This window comes from Diabrotica virgifera, chromosome 3 (genome assembly GCF_917563875.1).
Source record: "Diabrotica virgifera virgifera chromosome 3, PGI_DIABVI_V3a".
NCBI lineage: Eukaryota > Metazoa > Arthropoda > Insecta > Coleoptera > Chrysomelidae > Diabrotica > Diabrotica virgifera.
Genome location: NC_065445.1, coordinates 36954948 through 36980950, shown reverse-complemented (window position 1 = coordinate 36980950; position 26003 = coordinate 36954948). Strand labels below are relative to the sequence as shown.

General features: G+C 33.1%; 1 protein-coding gene across 3 annotated transcripts; it reads left to right on the top strand.

The window, feature by feature from the left end:
- Positions 1-411: 411 nt before the first annotated feature.
- LOC114326022 (uncharacterized) lies at positions 412-16607 on the top strand. 3 transcript variants are annotated; one of them, XM_028274212.2, is made up of 8 exons: positions 414-617; positions 681-844; positions 7814-7970; positions 9610-9729; positions 11664-12008; positions 13033-13176; positions 16193-16394; positions 16476-16607. In XM_028274212.2, the coding sequence occupies exons 1-8, from the start codon at positions 510-512 to the stop codon at positions 16517-16519; spliced, it is 1284 nt and encodes a 427-aa protein (XP_028130013.1). In that variant the 5' UTR covers positions 414-509; the 3' UTR covers positions 16520-16607. The 3 variants fall into 3 exon arrangements, 2 of the variants coding, with proteins under 2 accessions (XP_028130013.1, XP_028130014.1); XM_028274213.2 differs by having other exon boundaries at positions 415-617; positions 674-844; XR_003651762.2 differs by lacking the exon at positions 16476-16607 and having other exon boundaries at positions 412-617; positions 13033-13284; positions 16193-16302.
- Positions 16608-26003: the final 9396 nt, after the last annotated feature.

Genomic DNA, 26003 nt, shown 5'->3' with positions numbered 1-26003 from the left:
CATCAATGTCGGCACAAAATCTTCTACTTTAAGTTATGCAACCAACTTTACGTAATTATTACAAAAATATTTATACAAAAATAATTATGGAAAGCTGAACATAAAGAAAATATGAAGCTAAACATAATGAAAAACAAACATATTATATGACTTTAACTTAAGCTTGTCACGCACGGGGAGCTAAACTATAATATATATTATAGATTGATTCGCGCTGCAAGCTGCATGCAGCATGCCCTAAAGCAGGCGTTCTCCCTCTAGGCACCCATGACCCATACCCATGGGCCTATCTTTTCAAGTGCTCCAAACAAAATTTAATGTGCAACATCTTCACGTCTGCCTCTCCCCCTAAAAATTTTTATATGGGCGCCCATGCTCTCCCAGTAGGCTGTCAAAAGCTGTTTGACAAATGTCAAAAGTAATGTAGGTAGGGTTAAGTTTTTGAATTTGGCGGATTGTTATGCTCTTTGTATAAATATTCAAAAGTTTTAAATGAAGAACTTTTAACTATGGCATGTGTATACAACAAGAATTTATTATTGCAAGTAGTACGAACTCCCGGCAGAATAGAAGAAAAAACTCTAAATTTAATTATTAACAAAAGCCAAGAGACTTTAGTAAGTATTCTGTTGTAGCTGTTTACCGTTTTGTATTTTGTACTAATACTAAAAAGTTTACAGGATTTAAAATTGCGCGACCCTTCTGTATATGCATTTAATTACGGCGAATCTATCGATTTGGAGGATTACCAAATAATAAGGGAGAGACAAAATCTAGATATTAATTTCAATGAATTTAAAACCAACTTATTGGAAATGTTGACACAGCTACAAAGTAAGGAAATGTATGTATCAAGTTGTCTAATCTATAATGTCTTTTAAATAATACTCTATCTTAAAAGTCTGACTACTTGGATTCTATCAAAAATATACACTATACTTCAGAGAAAACAGGCCACACACAAAATTATCTTTTCATTTTTTCTTATTTATGTCAAATTAAATCTATTGTGTATTAAGTCAGTTATTCTCGTAGCATGTAACCTGGCATTATCATTAGTATAGTATAGTATATGAAGACCACACGGAAGAAAGGCGAAATGTCAATTTTTTATTATTTTTGGTTCAGAGCAGCAATATGTAGGTTTTTAGTAGTATGTAGTTTTATGTGAGTCATTCAAACATGGGAAAAAGACGAATCCTCATAGCTTAAAGCATGTTATAAAATTCTTCGTATAGGGAAGAATTGCGAACGGTTTCAATTTCAAATTCAATTTTCTCGAATTAACCTCTTTGTGATATTTCGCCTTTCTTCCGTGTGGTCTTCATATGGCTTAACACCCCATGTGGGGTTTCGCTTTCTAGATCCATTTTACTGGGGGTGGATCAGTCCCCATGATCATTGTATTTGTTCACTAATATGTCTCCATTTCGTCCGGTCTATTGCCTTCTCTTTCCATTTAGCAATTCCTGCCCCTCTTAGGTCCTCCTCTACTTCAGTTAACCATTTCGATCTGGGTCGACCACGTCTCCTTTTTCCTCCTAGTTGCCACAATACCATAGCTTTTAATACTGATTCTGGTCCTTGACTCCATAATATATGACCCAGCCATTTGGTTCTTTGTACTTTTATTTTCTTTACTATATCTTCACCATTTTATTCTTCTTAAATTTGTTTATTCGTTCTCCTTCTATACTCTTGTTCTTCGATTCTCACTGGACCCAGTATTGTCCTTATTATATTCCGTTCATTTATCCTTAATTTCTCTTCTTCTTTTTTTGTCATTGTCATCGTTTCTGCTGCATACATCATTATTGGTCTTATTATTGTTTTATATGTATTCATTTTTGTTTGTTTGGTCAATATTTTACTCTTATTATCATTAGTAACAAATTGAAAATAAAGAAAAATTTGAGAAAGTAATACATGTATTGAAAATTTCGATGTACCATTACAGCTAGAGTATAACAACATAGATCCAGTATCAAAAAATCGTTGGTGAGTTCTTTGCACAGTTGAATGATTAACATTCAATTGTCTTGCTTCATTTTCCACCAATATAACAATCAACAACCAAAACTTTCGATATTTTTCGATTGTTATTTTAAAAATACACTTCACTGCATGGAGGCCAGTGTAACACTCAGATATCTCAGAAACTCTTTAGAACACTACAATAGTTCACACAGTTCTGAAAACAATCAATTTTACGAAGCTTCGATGGTTTGTAAATAATGGGTTCTGAGAATTGTATGGTTTAAAAGCATAGCCGCAAATATTTTACGGCTATCCCTACTTTTTCCTTCTTTACACAGCAAATTATGTGTAGTAAAATTTCTCACTGATATGGGGATGTAAACATTATTTGACAATGACATTGTCATTATTAACTTTGAGATGGCTTTTAAATGTTCTTAGATAACCGTTACTTGTATAATCGCTTAAAGTATTCATTCAGTTAATTAATGTGATTATTTTTTCACTAACTATTTATTCAAGGATTACAATAATTTATATACTATACTACTATACTATAAAAACTTAATCGAGAAAAGAGGAAAAGTGATGAAGTGATATTTTTAATAATATAGTGTTACTATGAAACGCTTAGATACATTTTGAACGTCTTTAGCAACAAAATACTTATATCTCAGAATATATCCTGGTGTATTCTATGCTTGGATCTTCCATAAATAATAAACAATAAATAACTTTTTATTAATTTCACGTCTTAAATCAATTTTTTATCAAATACACTATCAGTATTACTTAATAAACAACTCAAAATATTCCTGAAGCCATGTCAAAGTCAAATATTTAGTAGCCTTGTTTGTTACTGTCTTGTCACCACATTCTGTTCGACTAAGTGCATTGTATGACAAAGATAGAGTATGTTCGATTTGGAAAATATTACCACAGCCATGGTGTTCATTTTTTTTTCGAATCCTGGAAAAACTAATAAATATTTTTGAAAAATTTAAATGCAAAATGAAAGATTACATCATTACCGAGAGTCGTCGCTGGGCCATTGAAGTGTAAACATCGTTAAAGCGCTCCGAAAAAACCGGTGATTAAGTACCGGTAACAATAAAAAAAACCCATTAGCAATAAGTGAGAAAAACAAAATAATATGTTCCCTTCGGGGAATCTTATTGGGTTCAGAAATGGACAACCAGTTTATCAACAACAAAACATACAGAGTGATCCAATAAATCTACAAACAACACAAACAACCAATAACCAACTACAGTGGCAGCCAACAATGATGAACCAACCAGAAAATGCAATGAACATGAATATGCCAACTATGCAACAACAGTATCATACAACTCCTATACAGACAGCAAATACAAACTATCTCTCTCAACCAGTTCAGCAGCAAATGCCGACATCAAGTAAAAATAGTGCAAATATCGAAGACAGAGAAACTCACTATATGACATCAACCAGCGAAGATGAAGAAGAAAATCAGACAAACAGTAAAAACGCTTGGCAAGTCATGGGAAGCAATAAAAGGAAGAAAATACAACAACAAACCAAATCCAAGCGAAATTGAAACAGGTAACCGATTCCAACCGCTGTCGAAAGAAACAGAAGAAAATACTGGAAACGCAGAAACCAACAAAATACCAAAACCTCCACCAATACTTGTACACGGGGTACAGGATTTCAACGAGATGACAAAGCAATTAGAGGAAATAGCGAAAAAAGAAGAATACCAGAAAAAGTTTAATAAACAACGTTGTCAAAATAAATTGTGAAACACCAGAAATATACCGAAAATTGGTTAAGGAGTTCAAGGAAAAAAATATATACCATCACACGTACCAACTAAAAGAAGAACGAGCCTACAGAATCGTGATCAGATACTTACTTCACTCAACCAATACTGATGACATAAAAAGTGAGCTATCTCAGTTAGGGCACAAAGTGAGAAACATAGTTAATGTAAAACAACAAAAAACCAAAGAACCGCTTAATCTCTTCTTTGTAGATTTAGAACCCGCGCAAAACAATAAAGATGTCTATAATATAACAGGCCTACAGAACAGAGTAGTACACATAGAACCTCCACGAACTCAAAAAACAGTATAATACAGTGCATGAGATGCCAACAATATGGACATTCCAAATCATACTGTAATAAACCATTAGTCTGTGTAAAATGCGGAGGCTCACACAATACCACCACATGCAAAAAGTCAAAGGAGACGCCAGCCAATTATAAGGGATGTGATCACTATAAGAAACTTACCAAAGGAAGAAACAAAAACAATGGAGAGCATCAAAACCCATCAGCAATCTACACAAATGATATATACACAAGAAACACACAACAACTATCCAATCCACTGCCCCAGGGCTTGAGCTACGCTGAAGTAACTAAACACAACCAAACAGAAGATACAACCACTGTGTTAAACAAGTTTTTGGAAGAATTCAAATAATGGCTAAGTTTCTTCGAATAGCCCAATGGAATGCCAACGGCCTTCCAAGCCATACAGAAGAAGTGAAAATATTTCTAGACATAAATAAAATTGACATATTTTTAATTAGTGAAACGCACTTTACGAACAGAACTTATTTTAACATACCTAAATATAAACTATATCATACTGAGCATCCTGACGGCACAGCCCACGGAGGTACAGCAATACTCATCAAAGAAAATATTAAACATCATGAACAACTGAAGTACAAAGAAGAACACATCCAAGCAACGACAGTAAGCGTTGAAGCACTTCCATATAATGTCAACGTAACAGCTGTGTACTGCCCTCGTCGCCATAATCTAAAACGAGAACACTATGAAGAATTTTTCCAAACTTTAGGACCAAAATTCATTGCTGGGGGAGATTACAACAGCAAGCATACCTTGTGGGGGTCACGACTTATAACAACAAAAGGCAGAGAACTTGCACATGTTATACAAAATAAGAATTACTCATTTATCTCAACGGGAACACCCACATACTGGCCGACTGATCCCAACAAAAAACCAGATTTATTGGACTTCTTCATAACAAACGGTATTGGTATAACTTATACAGATATAACACCAAGCTATGACCTAACTACTGACCATAGCCCAATAATAGCAACGGTAAGTACAACAGTTATCACTAAAAAACCAAAACTCCACCTGCACAACAATAAAACAAACTGGGACACTTACCGACAAATAATTCACGATACTATCGAAATAACAACGAGGCTGAAAAAACCGGAAGAAATAGAAGAGGATTATAACAAATTTATAAACATACTACAGTATGCAGCTAAATCAGCTACCCCACAAAGTAGTCCCAACAGAAACATAAGTAATATACCTTTAGAAATAAAAAAACTGGTAGCTGAAAAAAGAAAGGCTAGATCTGCATGGCAACGAACACACACACCAAACAGCAGAACAAGATACAATCGCATCAGCAACAAATTAAAATCAAAGCTGCAAGAAGTCAAAAATGAGTCATTTACGAATTACATCACCAATCTATCAAGACAAGACAACTCTATATGGAAGCCCATAAAAAGTAAAAGAAAGCCAATAACAGCATTACCTCCAATACGTAAAAATTCAACACCACCAGGACCATGGGCAAAAAGTGATAAAGAAAAGGCTGACCTATTTGCCGAGTATTTAGCAGAAGTCTTTACTCCACTAAATGACGACCAAGTACCAGAAGCGAACCAAATATTAGAAGAACCACTACAGATACAGGACCGAATAAAACTATTTACTCCAAAAAAAATTAGAGACGTAATTGCCACCCTAAACCCAAAGAAGGCACCAGGCGAAGATCTGATAACCGCAAAAATGTTAAAAGAAATACCCAAAAAGGGCATAGTTAAACTACTGCACATATTCAATGCAATACTTAGATGTGACTACTGGCCCAAAGCACTCAAAATTGGACAAATAATTATGATACCAAAGCCTGGCAAAAACCCTCTAGATGTCTCATCATATAGGCCTATCAGCTTATTACCAACAATCTCCAAGTTGCTTGAAAGACTTATCCTAAACAGAATAAATGCAGAAATAAATCCACAAAATTGGATCCCAGATCATCAGTTCGGATTTCGACAAAGCCATTCAACGATACAACAATGCCATCGCATAGTCAACGCCATCAACCAGTCACTTGAAAATCAGCAGTACTGCACAGCAGCCTTTATAGACATCAGTCAGGCTTTTGACAAAGTCTGGCATCCAGGCTTGTTATGCAAAATAAAAAGAATTCTCCCAGCAAGTTACTACAACCTACTGAAAGCCTACCTACACGAACGGCAGTTTAAAGTAAAAGTTAATGAAGAAGTCTCGGAATACAAGCCTATTCACTCTGGCGTACCACAAGGGAGCAAACTAGGGCCATTATTGTACATACTATATACATATGACTTGCCTACAAATGATAAAACAACCATCGGGACATTTGCAGACGACACTGCTATTTTTGCCAAGCATGACGATCCTATTGCAGCAACACAAAATCTCCAAGAGCATCTAAACTCACTTGAAATATGGTTGAAGAAGTGGAAGTTTAAGGTATACGAAACAAAATCATCCCATATAACATTCACTCTCCGGACTGGAACCTGCCCACCAGTAACCATCAATCAAATAAAAATACCACAAAGTAATCAAGTCAAATATCTAGGGCTACACTTTGACAATAAACTCAACTGGAAACACCATATAACAAAGAAAAGAATGCAACTTGACCTAAAAACCAAAGAATTTACTGGCTCATTGGAAGAAAATCCCACCTTTCAATAGAAAACAAATTGCTAATATATAAAGCAGTGATAAAGCCAATCTGGACTTATGGCATTGAACTGTGGGGCTGTGCTAGCAAATCCAATACTGTGATTATCCAGAGAGCGCAATCCAAGATACTTCGAGCAATAGTTAATGCACCATGGTATGTATCAAACCAAACTCTACACAAAGATCTAAAAATTCCATATGTAACCGAAGTCATCCGAGAAAACAACAGAAAACACCACAACAAACTAGAAGACCATCCTAATCCACTACTTCATCCACTACTGCAACCTGTCCACAATAGAAGACTCAGAAGAAGCTGGCCCTCCGACCTAAGAGGTAACTGAGGAAACATCGCTGGATGTTTACCTCTCCACGTCACCACATTTACAATAATTTAATTTAATGTAAGACCAACAAATTGAGTTATAGATGTTTGTTTTATATCTGATTGTCAATAAAGGGAGATAATAAAAAAAATCATTACCGAGGGTAGAACGTCCCTTAGAATAACCAAAAAGTTTCTTTTGAGCGAGATATTTGAAATTAAAAATCACACTCAATTTTTTCTTCTTGTTCGCCCCTGTAACTTATTAAAATAAACATTATAGAAGTTTTCAGGGACTTGCTACCCTCGGTAATGATATAATCTTTCATTCTGCGTTTAAATTTTTCAAAAATACTAGTTTCTGAGGATTCGAAAAAAATGAATGCATTTAAATAGCATTGGAGCCGAAAGTTTGCGCCTATCCCCTTAATAGGTTTTTGCGAATTTATTTATTATCTTTGTACTGACATGCTCAGTCTAGCATCTCAGTACACGATGTGATAATTCATTTAATTTAATTAACATAAAACAAATTAAAAGAAAATTGAGAAATATATAAAAAATATATAAAATTAATTTCCTATGCGTGGGTGGCTTGTTTTCTCTGACATGTAGTCTATTATGGTTAAGAGTTTTAGTAACTAACCAACTTAATCATTTCAAGTCCTACTACCACTAACAGTCCTACTCTTACTGATACTTTTTATATATTTTAGGTTTTTAAGATGTGAAATATCTGGTCATCAAGTATGCACCTTAGTATTTTTCACTAAATCAAAAATTAAATCAATTATTTACTTAACTCTTGACTTACATGCAACAAGCCAGGAAGAGATTATAACTGAACTAATGAGTAATTTACAATGTGTGAAGGTAGTTAGATTACTTGCTTTTTTTTATTCTAAACTGTTTCATTTATTTGTATATATTGTGCATGCCTTTTAGACTCTTAGCAAGTCAATGTATAGTGACAATAAACTGTAATTCCTTCTTTTTAAAAGTTGATTAATAGAAAGCTGAAAATTTGTTAATAGCTTAACGGTGTCTAGTCGGACAAACTTTGATGTATGGGAGCACTGGAACAGGGGAAGTTTTAATTGTGGAACAGGTTAAAAATTTGAAACATCAGACTACGAAAATGTTCCATGTATTTTGTCGGACAGAACTTCCAATTGATTTATTACCCTTGATCAGACTGGTATTTATCACCAACTGGGCATTTTAATAAGTCTGACATGTAGAACATGTCAGGATGACAGGGAATGTGTTGGTGATACGTAGCAGTCTGATTTTTGCATGAGAGTTTAATGAAAGCGTAACAAATCAATTGGAAGTTCTGTCTGACAAAATACATGGGGCGTTTTCGTAGTCTGACTTTCCAAATTTTTAACCTGTTCCACAATTAAAACTTCCCCTGTTCCAGTATTCCCGTACATCAAAGTTTGCCCAACTAGACACTATTAAGCTATTGACAAATTTTCAGCTTGCTACTAATTAACATTTTTTTGGTACGTGGGATCCAGGCCTGTAAGTAAATTGAGGGATTGACTCCCATCTTCTGCCTCGTGAAAATTTTTTTCAATATATTTCAATACTTACTTTTAATATAATATTCTTCTTTAAGTGCCGCCTCCCAATGGGAGGTTTAATGTTATTCTTTTTCTCATGATCATCTTTCAGTGCGTCACAGTTTTTCGATTTCTCTCTAACGCATTACATTGTATGTGACAGAAAAAAAGGCACGTCTGTGAATACTTCGGTAATTATTCTAGTTTGGTGATTATTCTAGTTGTCGATAGATGGCGCCATAATCAAAAAAGAATTATTTATTAAATAAAATAATACTATTATCAATATAATCTGTACAATTTATAAGACTATACAAATGAAAGAAAATACCATTTTATAAATGCAATAGACACAATTGATTTGGTTTTATTCCAAATTGAAAATAAAATTTGACAACTGTCAGATTTAACTAAAATGTCACGTTAGAATAAATGTCATAAATGTGTGTTATCACGGACTTACCTTTTTTTCTATAATTTGTGACGCACTGAAAAATGTTCATGAAAAAGAGAATATCATCACTATCTTTACTTTATCTACCGCTGCTCTGAGAGGCAACCAGTCCCTTAAATTTTTAAACCATAACACTCTCCCTCTTCCCACTCCCTTCCTCCTCTTATATTTCACTCTATTATCAATTTCAGCATTTCATATTGCTGTCCCCTCATTGCGTGTCCCAGATGTTGTAACTTTCAAAGGACTATAGCTTATTTATGTGTTATTACTTCAATGTCCTGCTTTCAAGTCCATATTGTAGTATTGATAGCACGTAGCATCTCAAAGCTCTTACTCTCATTTCTAATCTAAGGTCTTTATTGCAGAGAATTGTCGTCATGTTTACAAACTCATTTCTTGCTATTTTTATCTATGTTTCATACAATCTTCATTTTTTATATTTATTTGTATTCATACATTTTTAGATATTATTTGTACTCTTTTTAAGGATTTAAATGAAAGGCTCCAAATACAGATGAATTGTATGAAAAGAACTATAATGGATAAAGAAAATGAGGTAAAAGAACTTATTTATTTAAAATCAGAAATGGAAAGGCAATTTTACAATGTAAGTATTATTAAAAACATTTTCATTCATTGGGGTCACCATTCTGCCGTCCTTAGCCAAAACGCTGTATCTGCAGAGAGATCACATTTTATTAAAATCAGTTTTTGTTTAAATGTCTAGCTGTTGAAAATTATTTAGAATTTTTTTTGTTTTCTACTTTATATAAATAATAAATATCATAGAATTCATATTTATACATAAGATTGGCAAACTATATATTATTTACTCTAAAAACTCATGTTACTGTGTTCTTTCTAAGTAAATTAAATAAATTAACTTCTTCCTACTTAGGAAGAATGCAGTACTGCGTTTGCGCTAAGCATTTTATTTTATAATACAGTAGACTCTCTCTATAACGAACACGGTTATTACGAGGTTTCGCTTATAACGAGGTATACTAAATGTCCCATGAAATTCCTATTGAACTGAAGACCTCTATAACGAGGCATAATGAAATCGTAAACTATGTATCTTTATTATTCTTTATCTATTTTTAGCGCTGTAATGGCTATAAATAACCCAACTACCTGTATACATAAATCCCCAACACCTGTGTGGTTATCGAGGGTAGTGCTGTAATAAAATCCACCTCCTACCCATAATAAACTTCTTCCTGTTCTGTTTATCTATTAACCGATACTGAATATTGTAAAAAAATTATAATTTATGATGGCGAAGCCTTATTGTCGAGGAAACAATATTTAGCATCTTATATTGCTCCGAATGGCTTCACTATAGAAAGTTAATATTTTATAAAACTATATAAATATTCATATGTATGCACAATATTATTGTTGTCTGATATAACGAGATCCGCGTATAACTGCTTAGGCAGAACGCCGCATCTAGTACCTGTTTAGGATAAACGCGGCAAGTGACATTTAAATACGGCGTTTTGTCTACGTATTTTTCAGATGACGCATTTATTCTAAGTATTCATGAACATTTTTGCAGGTACGGCATAAAATGCGTTGTGTTTAATGTATTTTGGCTTAACTTACGTCATTTTTAGTAAGCAAATATGATAGATATGCACATTTGGGTTAGAAAAATGTATAAATCTAATTTTTTCAGATTTTTGAGATACGGCGTTTTCGCTAAGCACGGCAGCATTGTGGGGTCAAGTATATATTTTATGCACGTTGGGTGCCGTGAGACACAAATGTTGTGTCTCTCATGTTGTTGTTGATTGACACACCATAGCGTAGTTGTCTTAAACGCATAGAAACGGGAGACTCGTGGCAGTAGGGACCCACTTTATTTAACATTATGGCAGCCAACGTGTTAAGAATTGTTGAGATAAATAATATGGAATAATTAGTAGTATTAGGACAAATATACAAGTTAGTTGTTTGAGATATCTATATGTTACATGTATGTATGTCCTAAAAGTATATGACTTTCATTCACAAAACTTTCATTATCATACTTGTGACATCTCTGATCTCTGGAGCAATGAAAAAATCATAGGCTGCCATGGTGAATGAATCTACTGGGCCATTATCATGAAGAAGTTGTTACTTGCTTAAAAATGGGGGAAGTTATCTTCTCACTGTGCCACAATCACTTTTAGAGTTGAAACTTTAAATTCTTTCTAACTTCTTCGAATGTATTAATGATTCACAACACCGTCATTTGTTTCCAAAGGAATTTTGCATCATTTTAGTTTCAACATATCTTTTTCTAAATTTAAAGCAAAAGTTAATACAGATTTGTTACTTGCGTCTCTCTGTCATTTTCAGTGATAACAAAGTGTGACGAACTCTAAAAGACAATGTAAACAAAAGCATGCTATTATGAATTAAACATTTTCCACATAGTACCCCAGTGTGTGCTAAAACCCTTTAGTTCCTTTGCATGTGAAGTTATGAAAGTCAAATACTTTTGGGACATACCTCGTATAATGATTCTACTAAAACAGTTTTTCTTTTAAGGCTATTAAAGATGTAGAACAAAAAATAAACACACAATCTCACGAAGTGCAGTGTTTCTTATTGAGAAGAATCAACATACTTTGTGAAAAATTTCTAAAAACTTTAGATGCTGTTAACGGTTTAAAAACTGTTTGTTATTTAAGATCTGATTCAAGTGCAAAATTAAAAAGGACTGCGGAACAATTGAGAACAGACAACGATGAAAAACAAGTCTTAATAGAGCTTCTGAAACAAGAAAATCATAGTTTACAAAATATGAAAATGAACACGGAAAAAAAATTGAATACTCTTCAGCAAGCATTAGTTGAAAAAGATAGCTTGATTGAAGAACTTCATGCTAAAAACGTAAGAAATTTTTGTATTTCTGTAATTTTTTGTTAATTTTTAGAATGTCGAAATGGAATAAGGTTTTTTTTTTAATATCGGTCTGAAGTTATTTTCTTGTGGCATTTTAAGGGGCTATCCTAGTGTAAAAGTACGAAATTCATATAGATACTTTTTTGGGAATTTCTAAAATAAAAAGTACTGTACCAATAATTGTTTTGAAAATTTGCATGAGCAATGAGCATCTATTATAAAAAGAGGTACATGTAAATCAATTTTCATAAAAAAATATTGAAAATTAAACGATTTATGCGATATCTACTGGCACCGTGAAAATAAAAACAGCTCCACTGCTGCTGTGATTGGGACTATTAAAGATCCTGAAACATAAAATTTCAAAGTTATTATTGAAATATAAGTTATTTTCTATACCATCAACTAGGGGTTTTTTGATCGGATAAAAAATGTCAATTTGGTGGTTTTTGAAACTGAAATGTTTTAGCTAATTTAAAAAAAATTTCAACACTTCGTCATTTTTCCAAATTTTAATATTTTTCAAAAATCCTAGTTGATGTTATAGGAAATAACTTACATTTCAATAATCACTTTGAAATTTTATGTTTCAGGATCTCTATTAGTCCCAATCACTGCAGCAGTGTAGCTATGTTTTATTTTCACAGTGCCAGTAGATCGTGCATAAATTTTCAATATTTTTTGATGAAAATTGTTTTACATATACTTCTTTTTATAATAAATGCTCATGCAAATTTTCACACAATGCCACAATTTTACTTTAAAATTAAGTTTATTTGACGTTTTGATTTCCACTTCGGAAGTCGTTCTCAAAATATAAAACAATAAATTAAACGAATTTTGTTTGTGTTACTTGGTAAAGAATTCTTCTAATAATTGAATTTAATATGACTCATTCATATTGACAATTTGACCTACTCGTATAAATATAGTTCTTTGATTTATTTTTTTAGTAATAGATTCAGAATGTTGTCTCCCATGTAGGATTAGGTACACTTAATTTGGTTTTTAGGGGGAGTTGCTAGCAGATATGGAAAAAGCCAGTATGGTAATAGCTCAGAAAAAAGTTACAATTGAAGAACTCTCCAAAGATGTAGTACAAGCCAATCAAATGTTGGTGAATTTTAATCAAAAATATGATGCCAAATGTAAATTGGTATGTTTATGTAAATATATGGTCCGTACAGTATAAATACCGTTGCAGGTCATCCGCGTCATAGCAAGTGACGTCATATGATACCAACACGAAATATTTAAGTCGTAGGTATGTTCCTTTTTAGAATCGTTTAGCTGAGTACACTGGAATTACAGCCACTAGACATATCTTATTATATACGCGTATGAATAATATTTGAAGATTTCTATTAATGTAAAGGGCCTAGCCGGGTAAGATGATGAAAACTGCCCCCAACTCGATTCGAATTCCATATAGGTCACCGTTTAGCACATATAGTGAAACTAACTTTGTGAAATTTTTAGCCCCCTAGGTGGTCATGTGACCCACCTAGAGCCTAATTAGGGTTTTTATGTTTTTATTTTTTATCTCTAGAACTAGCGAAAAATTTTAAATAAAAAAGTTGTAAGCTTTAAAAGCTCTGTCCGAAAAATGTTTTCTTAATTTTTGGCGGGAAATTTATATTTTAGAACGATTTTAAAATTTTAAATGAGTATAAAAAAATAACTAATACATTCGTTTTCACGAAAAAAATATATAACGTGTATTTTTGCATAATATTTCATCCTGAATTTTTTCAAATTTTTAAAATTGGTGAACCGCACCTTTAAAAATAAAAACCGCATTTTTTTGGTTTTTTTTTCGTTTTTTGATAAAATTTTATACATTGTTTTCAAAAAAGGTAACACCGTCACTAGAATAGGTAAAAAACTGAAAAATAATTGAGGTTTGCTTAATAACAATTTTTTGTAATGCCATCCATTTTCAAGATACATGGCGTTGAAGAAAACAAAATTTTACATAATTTTTACGATTTTGCCGAAACTACTGGCAACATTGTAATAAAATTTGGCGAGGTTTAAGAGGTAGTTGTTGTGCATTTTTTGACATACAATTAAGAATTTTATATTTATCATTGGCGCGCATAGGGGTAATGGTCTGAACTTTTTAAAGAAAAAAGATAGTACGCCACTGACATATTTCAATTCAACAATCGTTTTTTGAATTCCTCGTTCAATTTGTGACAAAAAATCTATCTTCCTATTTTTTCATACGACGCGCCATTTTTATTCAAAAAATAAAACATCTTAACCCTTACAAAGTATTCGAACTTGTAGTAGTTTCTACATCTATGTATTAGGGAATTATAAAAACTAATTCGAATACTTTGGAAGCGTTAAGATATTTTATTTTTTGCAGCAAAACGGCGCGTCGTATGAAAAAATGAGAAGATAGTTTTTTATCGAAAATTGAACGAGGAACTCAAAAATGATTGTTAATTTGAAATATGTCAGTGGCGTACTATCTTTTTTTCTTTGAAAAGTTCAGACCATTACCCCTATGCGCGCCAATGATGAATATCAAATCCTTAATTGTATGTCAAAACATGCACAATAACTACCTCTTAAATCCCGCCAAGTTTTATTACAATGTTGTTAGTAGTTTCGGCAAAATCGTAAAAAATGTGTAAAATTTTGTTTTCTTCAACGCCCTGTATATTGAAAACGGATGGTGTTATAAAAAATTTTTATTAAGCAAACCCCAATTATTTTTCAGTTTTTTACCTATTCTAGTGACGGTACCTTTTTTGAAAAATATGTATAAAATTTTGTCAAAAAAACAAAAAAAAAACGGTTTTAAGGTGCGTTTCACCAATTTTAAAAATTTGAAAAAATTCAGGGTGAAACATTATGTAAAAATACACGTTATATATTTTTTTCTCGAAAACGAATGTCTTAATTATTTTTTTATACTCATTTAAAATTTTAAAATCGTTCTAAAATTTAAATTTTCCGCCAAAAATTAAAAAAAAAAATTTCGGACAGAACTTTTTAAAGCTTACAACTTTTTTATTTAAAGTTTTTCTCTAGTTCTCGATGCGGCTGAGATAAAAAATAAAATCATAAAAATTCTAATTAGGATGTAGGTGGATCACATGACCACCTAGGGGGCTAAACATTTCAGAAAGTAAGTTTCACTATATATGCTAAACGGTGACCTATATGGAATTCGAATCGAGTTGGGGGCAGTTTTCATCATTTTAGCCGGCTAGGCCCTTTAAAGAAATATACCCTAACGCGTTTCATTTAATTTCTATACATGGATTATTAGGCGTTTTTATGAAGCACATTAAGTTTGTTCGGAACTCTTTGTAACTGTGATCGAACGAAGGTGACATTTTGACATGATGGTAACACTTATTTGACAGTTGCGGTGTTCACTTCCGATTTGATTAATATAAATATGTACAGTACAACCTGCCATATCCGGACCTGTCATATCCGGATCTCCCCATATCCGGACGGTTCTGCCGTCAGGATCTACCGAGAAATGCAGTCCTGCTGTTGGAAAACGCACCCTCTCATCCCGATCCAAAGGAACTAAAAGATGGCGAAATAATGTATTATAGAATCTATAAAACGTATCTATCGACGAAAGTTATTGACGGCGTTAATTACTGGAATGCATGAAGGAGAAAACGTTTCCAGAGACTATAAAGAAGTGGTTTTGATATCCGGATTTTTTCATATCCGGATCGGTATGTCGCCACATTGATCCGGATATGGCAGGTTTTACTGTATTAAATATTTTATATATTATTTTATAGTTTATTGTTTTTATTTATTTACATTGAATATTAATTTGTTTTATTGTATATTTCACTTCTGCAATAAATATGTGATATGGTTGATTTAAAATGGATTCAGGATTTTTTTATACTTTGACAACAATGTCAACTAAGATCTCTGACGTAGATAATGACGTGCAACAGTATTTATACTGTACGGACTGTATATAGAGTGAGAAATACATAAAATATTAAGTAGAAATATAAAAGAATAAAATACAAATATATGTACTTGCATTGATAAACTACGTAAATCACGATCATGAGACGAGTGTTGCTGAAAAACAATCATTTTTGTGTATTAATAAATATTTACTGAGATAAATAACACTATATCAGGAATTTATAATGTGAAACGCTTTATTTTAGTTGGACAGTTTAGAATCTCAGTTAAAAAGTAAGAATCATATTATTCATGAAGAGTTATCGAAAAATTCAGAACTTCAAAGGGAGTTTGATGAATACAAAGCAGTTTTTAATGAAGAAAGTTATGAAAAAATTAGACGGAATTTAGTCACAACGCAAAACAAAGTAGATGAATTGGAGCAAAACATTAGGAAAGTTAACAGGTGTAAGTATGATTCAATTATTTAATTAAAAACCTGAGTACGAATCAATAGCTTTACTTTAATCAAAATATTTTTTGTTTCAGTAAATGCTCTACTATCGAATAAAGTGAACGAAATAACACACTAGATGTAGGCGTACAGTATTAGGTTTTATATATTTAATGTTCTAATGTACTTGCGTTTCCCTTTTTGTAAAAATATACTATTTATTTTAATACCTATGTTTCTTTTTTATTTTTCTTGTGGTAAAAAAACCAAGGACTCGGGTTATCACGGCCGATCCCATCGAGAAGGTGGACGACCTGATGAGAAGTGGTCGGTCGCCCTGCAACTTCCATGTGTTTAGTCCCCCGCCGTTTGTTTCATCGACTTCGAGAAGGCATTCGACCGAGTACAACACGATATACTTTTCAATTGCCTACAGGACTTGACCACTACGATATAAATTAATTGGAAAAGACTGCAAGACTTGTACACACTTCTAAATAGGTCAAAATGGCAAACAGGTGTATGTTTTCAAAAAACTTTTGATAGTGTGTAAAAAATATTTTATTATCAGCTAAGTACTTTCGACACATAACGTGCCATCATCAGAGCTTCCTAAAAGGACATAATTTAAGATAAGATTTTTTTTATATAAAAAATGAGTGAAAAACTTACGTCCTCTTATAAAATCTTCATAGAAGAGCAATTGCTAAACGACACAATAAAAAACATGGATACTGGGCAAAAGCCACAGATATAGGGTATAATAACCCTTTAAAGTGAATAAAATCACATCTAAATTCTTTTAATAATTAATAAGACAACATGGCTGAGTCAAACCATTTTGAGCCCACGTGAACAGCAGATCAGCTGAGGAAGGCTGTCATTTATTAAAATGATAAAGAAGGAACTACAATCTTATGCGACCTCTATGTTCATACATATTAATTAAAAATTGAAAATGACTAAAAAGCCATGTATTGGGACCGTGCAAGTTCGGCAAAGCGACCTCTATTTCTACGCTCTGTACTTTTATTCGCACTTTTAATTATATTGGCCAATTATATTAGTCCTGGTTGCTGGATAATTGTCAAGACCATAGTCCAAAAAAATAATAAGAAGAAAAAATAAGATGCAGGTTATGTTTAGCAAACGTAAACAATTGTATGTAGTAAATAAAATCAGTTATTAAAATGCAGTACTGCAAGCAAAATACAATTAATTAAATTTACCTTTATATAATAATTGCATATCATATCAATATTGTGGAGCAATATATAATTTTTCTGAGTCAATGACAGAAGGTATGAAATATACGTAAATTTGACAATTTCAATTGACAATATGAATTATTTAAGATAGTTGCAATATTTCTCCGCGACTCGCGCACGGTCGTTTCTCGTTTCCCTTTCCAAGTACTTGCACACCGCGAATAGGTTAAATGAATTTAAAGTTAAGATACTAAATTTTAAAGTTAAATTTTCAAAAAATTTCTATTATTACTATTGAAGTGAAATGTTAACGTGTATATTAAAAGTTATCAAAATTCTTCCAAAAAACAAAACTGCTATAGTTTGACCAAGTGTAGAAGAAGTTAGATGAAATCATACCTAGGAGAAATATCATTTGACAAGCTCAGAGTTCGAAAGCTGTTATTTTTAATTTTTAATAACAGCTTTCGAACTCTGAGCTTGTCAAATGATATTTCTCCTAGGTATGATTTCATCTAACTTCTTCTACACTTGGTCAAACTATAACAGTTTTGTTTTTTGGAAGAATTTTGATAACTTTTAATATACATGTTAACATTTCACTTCAATAGTAATAATAGAAATTTTTTGAAAATTTAACTTTAAAATTTAGTATCTTAACTTTAAATTCATTTAACCTATACATGGCTTTTAGTCATTTTCAATTTTTAATTAATATTTATGAACATAGAGGTCGCATAAGATTGTAGTTCCTTCTTTATCATTTTAATAAATGACAGTCTTCCTCAGCTGATCTGCTGTTCACGTGGGCTCAAAATGGTTTGACTCAGCCATGTTGTCTTATTAATTATTAAAAGAATTTAGATGTGATTTTATTCACTTTAAAGGGTTATTATACCCTATATCTGTGGCTTTTGCCCAGTATCCATGTTTTTTATTGTGTCGTTTAGCAATTGCTCTTCTATGAAGGTTTTATAAGAGGACGTATGTTTTTCACTCATTTTTTATAAATATAAAAAAAATCTTATCTTAAATTATGTCCTTTTAGGAAGCTCTGATGATGGCACGTTATGTGTCGAAAGTACTTCTGATAATAAAATATTTTTTACACACTATCAAAAGTTTTTTGAAAACATACACCTGTTTGCCGTTTTGAACTACGATATAAGACTGCTAAAATACTTATATTACAATCAAGTAGCATCTATCCAAGTTGGAGATAGTCGTACTGAAAAACTACCCATCAAACATGGAGTGCGGCAGGGTTGTGTTTTGTCACCCAGTCTCTTTAGTCTGTCATCATCATCATCATCATGCAACCAACTCACGTCCACTGCTGGACATAGGTCTCCCGCAATTTTTTCCACACTTCACAGTTTTGTGCTGATTGTTGCCAGTTTTTACTAATCCGCCTGATATAATCTGTCCATCGTGTGGGCGACCTTCCTCTACTGCGTTTATCTTGTCTTGGTCCCCATGTTCTCATTCCATCAGCTTTTGTGTCCATCTTGAATCTTTAAGCCTGGCGACGTGTCCTGCCCAGTTCCATTTGAGCCTGCTATGCGGGTATGCACCCTCGGGAAACATCTTAGGGTAGTTGGGGGTAGTTACCCCCTACCAATAGGGGTTGCTGAATTAAACAATATGTATAACTGCTTATTTATTACCAACTATAAAGACCACAGTAAATAGTTGATTGTCTCGCGGTAAAACCATCTGCTAGAGCATCTGGATTAAGAATGTTCTTTTTAATAATACGAATGAATTAGAATGAATCACCATACCTTTGTGTTTATATAAACAAACTTATAACATCTAGTTTGTTTATATTGTCGACTCAGCGTGGCCATGACATACGAAAATATGAATTAGTTGAATATGCAATATCGTCGACTGGTGCTTCTAACAAAACTAGGTGACCCAGTAAAAATGTAAACAAATGTGTATGTTTTGGTTTTCGTTTCTAGTGCATTTAAGAATTAAATGAATATGTGTTGATTTCAATTTTGGATGTTGATAAACCCTTACATCCATCCCCTTCGGGAAATTTTCTGAATACATGCAAGGAAGAAAATTGTTGTTTAATAGCGCCACCAACTGGTTACTGTGTTTTAATCGATACAAAATTAAATATTTATTTCCTATAACTAATTAGTAAATAAAGTAAGGTACAAAAAAAAATGTTCTACATCAACACTGTTCCCGTTTCACTGTTACTCACTGTGTCCTCGGACAGTAAGCATATAATCTATTCTTATGTATTTCCTTGATTTTATTGTTTTCTGTTTTGATCTTACAATTAACGTTATTTACCTCTGTTATTGCGAAGGGACCTACATAAAGACTATCAAACTTACCATTCTCTTCCCTTTTTACCAGGACTAGGTCTCCTATTTTAAAATGTTGTGGTGTTGCTTTGAGCTTATTCTTTTCTTGTCGCTCTTTTTTGTGCTTTAGTAAGAAGGTTCTAGCTCTCTCGTGTGCGCTTTGTAGTTTGTAACGTAACTCATTGTAGTAAGCATCTATATTGTAACATGGTTGAATCTCCTGTGTAAGGTCTTCTGGTAGGTTAACCTTCCTGCCATATAACAGTTCAAACGGTGTGTAACTATGGTACGCGTTAGGGATTGTATTGTAGCAGTATGTGAACATCCTGCAACACACATCCCAATTTTCTCTGTCTTCGTCTATGAATGCTCTTACGTACTCGTTTAATGTTCTGTGCAGTTTTTCGCAACTTCCAATGGACTGTGGATGGTATGCCGTTGAGAAGTTGTGCTCTATTTTAAGTAGCTTTGTTAGTTCCTGCATTATTTCATTCTTATACTCTGTGCCTTGGTCTGTTCTTATTTGCTTCATGAGTCCGTATGTTGGTATAAAATGATCAAAAATTCCTCGGGCTATTGTCTCTGCTTCTTTATTGCACACGGGTATGCTGACCGCGTATTTAGTAGGTTCACATAACATTGTTATACAGTATCTATTACCTTCGTTACTTTTAGTGAATGGATCTATCGTATCTATGTATACTATGTCCCATGGTTTGGAAGAAGTGTCCGATATCACGAATTCTTCGACATGTGTTCTTTCCGGTTTGTTAATTTGACATTTATGACATTGTTTAACGTATTTTCTCACGTCTTTTTCCAAATTTTTCCATCTAAATCTTGCTTTTAGCTTCTTTATTAGTCTATTATTTCCTACGTGTCCTCCAAACATCGGGTGGTTATGGTATTCTATTAATCTGTGTTTTTCTTTGTCGTCTTCTATTGTTTCTGGTACTTCACATATGTATATTTCTACATTCTTCAATATTTTGTTTCCTTGTTTAATAAATTCCTCAATTGTGCACACTTTAAAAATAATATCGTTTACGTATATTTTTACTTTACATACTGCATTCTCTACCGCCAGCTTATCAAGCTGTGCCAACATTTGGTTTAAATCGAAATGATTGAATCCTGCGGCTATGCTCTTGCTGCATTTTATTTTGTTTTTGACCCTAATGCTCAGCCTTGGTGAGATTAGTTCTGTCCAAAAGACAAAATTGGTAGTCTATGCGCCTCTAAATTATTTAGTACCTTTCTTACTGTCTGTCTGGGGGCTTCTGGCTGTAGTGCGAGTTCACTTTCTGCCTTCGTTTGCCTTGCTTCCTTCTTCTTTTCTCTTGCTTGAGCTCGTGTTATAGCTAATATATGGGTATTGTCTATGTAGAGGTTCTTTAGTTGATGTAATGTTATTCTTGAAAGACTGTCTGCATAGTTATTTTTCCCTGTTATATACTCTATTTCGAAATCGTATTCCTCTAAATCTAATCTGATCCTTGTAAGTTTCGAAGTTGGTTCTTTCATTGCAAATAAATGTGTTAGTGGTTTATGATCCGTTTTGACTAAAAATGTTGGTGCTCCATATAAATAACATTTGAAATGATTAATTCCCCAATGAATCGCTAGTAATTCCTTAACGATTATAGGTTTATTACATTCTCCTTTATTGAATCTTCTTGATGCGTATGCTATTGGTAGGTCTATTCCGTTATAATCTTGACTTAAAATTGCTGAACAACTCTCGTTGGATGCGTCTGTTGTTAGGATGAATTGTTTATTGAAATCTGGATATTTTAGGATCGGTGGCTTCATTAGAGATGATTTAAGCTTATTTAATGCTTTTTCACATTCTTCTGACCAAAAAAATTCTACTCCTTTTCTCGATAATCTGTTGAGTGGTCTGCATATTTCAGCAAAATTTTGAATAAAACGTCGAAACAGTAAAAGTAGAGACAAACGCAATCAAAACATTAGACATTAAATTATTCAACATATATAGACTGATCAACGACAGCAAGGATAGGAAAAAGGAATTACGGGAATCATTGAAGTTAGACATTCCAGGGTACATACGCGATAAATTAGTATCTTTATGCGAAGATTATTCAGATATATTCGCCCTAAGGCATGACATGCTAACATGTAACAACTTCTACGAACAAAAACTGAGAGTTAAAGACCAAACTCCGGTATATATTAAAAATTATAGGACACCTCATGCACAAACAGAGTATGCGGGTATGCACCCTCGGGAAACATCTTAGGGTAGTTGGGGGTAGTTACCCCCTACCAATAGGGGTTGCTGAATTAAACAATATGTATAACTGCTTATTTATTACCAACTATAAAGACCACAGTAAATAGTTGATGTGCTCGCGGTAAAACCATCTGCTAGAGCATCTGGATTAAGAATGTTCTTTTTAATAATACGAATGAATTAGAATGAATCACCATACCTTCGTGTTTATATAAACAAACTTATAACATCTAGTTTGTTTATATTGTCGACTCAGCGTGGCCATGACATACGAAAATATGAATTAGTTGACTATGCAATATCGTCGACTGGTGCTTCTAACAAAACTAGGTGACCCAGTAAAAATGTAAACAAATGTGTATGTTTTGGTTTTCGTTTCTAGTACATTTAAGAATTGAATGAATATGTGTTGATCTCAATTTTGGATGTTGATAAACCCTTACACTGGTGATACGTTCTATAACATCTGTGATACCGGTTCTTTGTCTGAGATCTTCATTTCTTATTTTATCCCGTAGGGTTACACCCAGCATGGATCTTTCCATACGCCTTTGAGCAACCCGCACTTTCAACGCTGTTGCCTTGGTTAGAGTCAGTGTCTCTGCTCCATATGTCATTACCGGTAGCACACATTGATCTAACACTTGTCTTTTTAAACCGATCGGTATACTACTCCTAAATATGTCTCTCAGAGCTCCGTATGCTGCCCAAGCAAGCGTTAATCTTCTACTCTGAAGAAATCTTTAGGGAGGCTTTGGACGACAATCAAGAGGGTGTAAGACTGGGCGGAGAAGTAAACAACAATATCAGAGACGCTGACGACACAGCCATTCTTGCAGAAAATTTAGAAGATCTTCAGACATTAGTAAATCTAGTTAGTGAAGCAAGTTATCGGAGAGGCCTTAAAATCAATATTTCAAAGACGAAGTGGATGGCAGTTGGAAAGATTGACATATCAGGGTGTGCTTTCTGTTGATGGAGAGGAGATAGAACGGGTAAACCATTTTAAATACCATAAAAATGGTATACATTTTTATTTTATAATCGTATTACTCCGTAGAGTAACTAGGTGCATTTTTCCGTTGGAACTTTACCAGCTGCAGACGGGGGATGTGAATTGCATAGTGTAGAATTCCTTCCCTCTCGTCTTCACTGCAGCATCCATTTGACTTGCAAATTGTAGAAGTCTTGGAGGTGTCACCAGGAAAGTGTACCAATAAGTTTTCAATTTAAAAATCTTTTAGTAATATTTTTAATACACACACCGGCAAAATTAGCCGAACACGTTAAAAATGGGACATGTTTGATGTCTCGTATTTCATAAACCAGTGGTCCGATTTGAGTGATTCTTTTAGTATGTTATAGCCTTATTATTTAAGAATATCGGTGTAATAATATTGTTGCTAGACAGGTAAATGTCATTTTATACCGGGTGTAACAAGCATACTGTGTTTTTTTCTTAAAGTTCGGAACACCCTGTGGAATATTCCAGCATATATAAAATATTAAAATTAAAACTCGATTGTAGAATTATGCTTTCTTAACATTTTCTTTTTTGATTCATTTGCTTATGTTGGAAAATAAAAAAGTTACGTGCTTTAACAACTAACCATGTTTGTTATCAATAAATCCTCATAGTAGGGGAGAAAAGTATGCTAAATTTGCAATTATATGAGCGTTCTTGGGACCTGGAGTGGATTGTGAAGAGTGGGTGCTATAACCAAAAAAAGTTAAGTTAAGTTTTCCATAAAGTGTGGGACTCTCCATTTTTCAATTTAATTTTCCATTTCCACCAATCGTTTTTTCCGATTATAGCGCATTTATCCATAATAGGAAAAAATTTTGCGAATAAAAGTTGTTATTTTTACGTCAAGGATCCAAATCTGCAATAAAAATTGGGGGCTCCTATTTAATATTTTAAGGTAACCCTACACCCCACCTCCGTGGGGGGTCGTGTTTGGTGCCATTCGGTAGATTTTTGAAAAATATTCAATAGGTGTATTTTGCAGTTTTACGATCTGATGTTCATTTCGCAAAATATCGCAGGGTTCGTATTTATAATTTTTAATTTACCCCCCACCCCACTCCGTGGGGTGTCACGAGCCCGCACGGAGGTGGGGTGGGGGATTTAATTTAAAATCTTAAATAGGAGCCCCCAATTTTTATTGCAGATTTGGATTCTTTACGTAAAAATAAGCAACTTTTATTCTACATATTTTTTCGAATTATGGATAGATAGCGCTATAATCGGAAAAAATGATTATTTCAAATGGAAAATTGGAAAAACTTAACTTAACCTTTTTCTGATTTTAGCACATACTCTTCACAATCCACTCCAGGTCCCAAGAACGCTCATATAATTGCAAATTTAGCATACTTTTCTCCCCTACTATGAGGATTTATTGATAAAAAACATGGTTAGTTGTTAAAGCACGTAACTTTTTTATTTTCCAACATAAGCAAATGAATCAAAAAAGAAAATGTTAAGAAAGCATAATTCTACAATCGAGTTTTAATTTTAATATTTTATATATGCTGGAATATTCCACAGGGTGTTCCGAACTTTAAGAAAAAAACACAGTATGCTTGTTACACCCGGTATAAAATGACATTTACCTGTCTAGCAACAATAGTATTACACCGATATTCTTAAATAATAAGGCTATAACATACTAAAAGAATCACTCAAATCGGACCACTGGTTTATGAAATACGAGACATCAAACATGTCCCATTTTTAACGTGTTCGGCTAATTTTGTCGGTGTGTGTATTTTCAATATTAATAATTTACTATTAGGATTGAAAACTACTTCGTCATTTTAAATACCTTGGCAGTTGCTTAAATGTAAATTTCTACTGTGATGAAGAGATTTTTTTTGTTTTATGGCATAGACTTGGGTGTCAATTAGCCAGTCACAACTTTTTTGTTTTCTATTCATACATAAAGAAGGCAATGATGTCCTTAGAGTTCCATAGCAAACTCTTCCACAGCTCCCTACTCAGTTCAAAAGCTGCAGATGGCCGCTATGGACTAAATAAGTTGCTCATCACATTTTTCCATTATACATCTTCTTCTTCTTCTTCTTTTTCCATATGTACATAATATACCAAATTATCAAGATTAATAAATTTAGAGGTTAATTTTAGTTTCACAGATAAATTTCATTAAACAATCATATATATTTTTGCTGTTCAAAAACAATAGATAGGTATATTGAAAGGTGGAAAAACATTACATTTTATTAAATCTTCGATTAAATTATAGCTGTGTGGAATGTATTTTGTGCACTCAAAGAAAGTGTGATTCAAATCACCCACCTTCTGACATTCAGTACAAAGATTTGAATCAAAAACTTTAATTCTTGCTAGATGTAGAGGGAAACATTGCATGTCCAAACTTCATTCTGATTAATGTTGTTATAATATATCTTCGAGGTACTACATAATTTTTAAACCAATATATATTTGGAACAGAAGGTTGAATCAGTGAATACTGAGATTTGGATTGTTTACAAAGATCTCGCCATGATTGACTCCAGATTTTTAACTCGATGCTTAATAGTGTTAACTAAATCAGATATGCAAAACTTACGATTATTTGAAGTACCATAGTCGATAGCTTTTTTAGCCAAACTATCAACATATTCATTATGCGTTAGTCCTATATGAGCCTTAACCCATAAAAAGTTCACTCTTCTTTTATTTTTATGAATTTCAAAAAGGATTTTCTTAATTAGTAGGATATAAATATTTGAATTGTTATTGGGAAAATCTATAGTTTGAATAGCAAGAAGAACAGAGAGTGAATCGGAAATAATTGTTGCAGATAT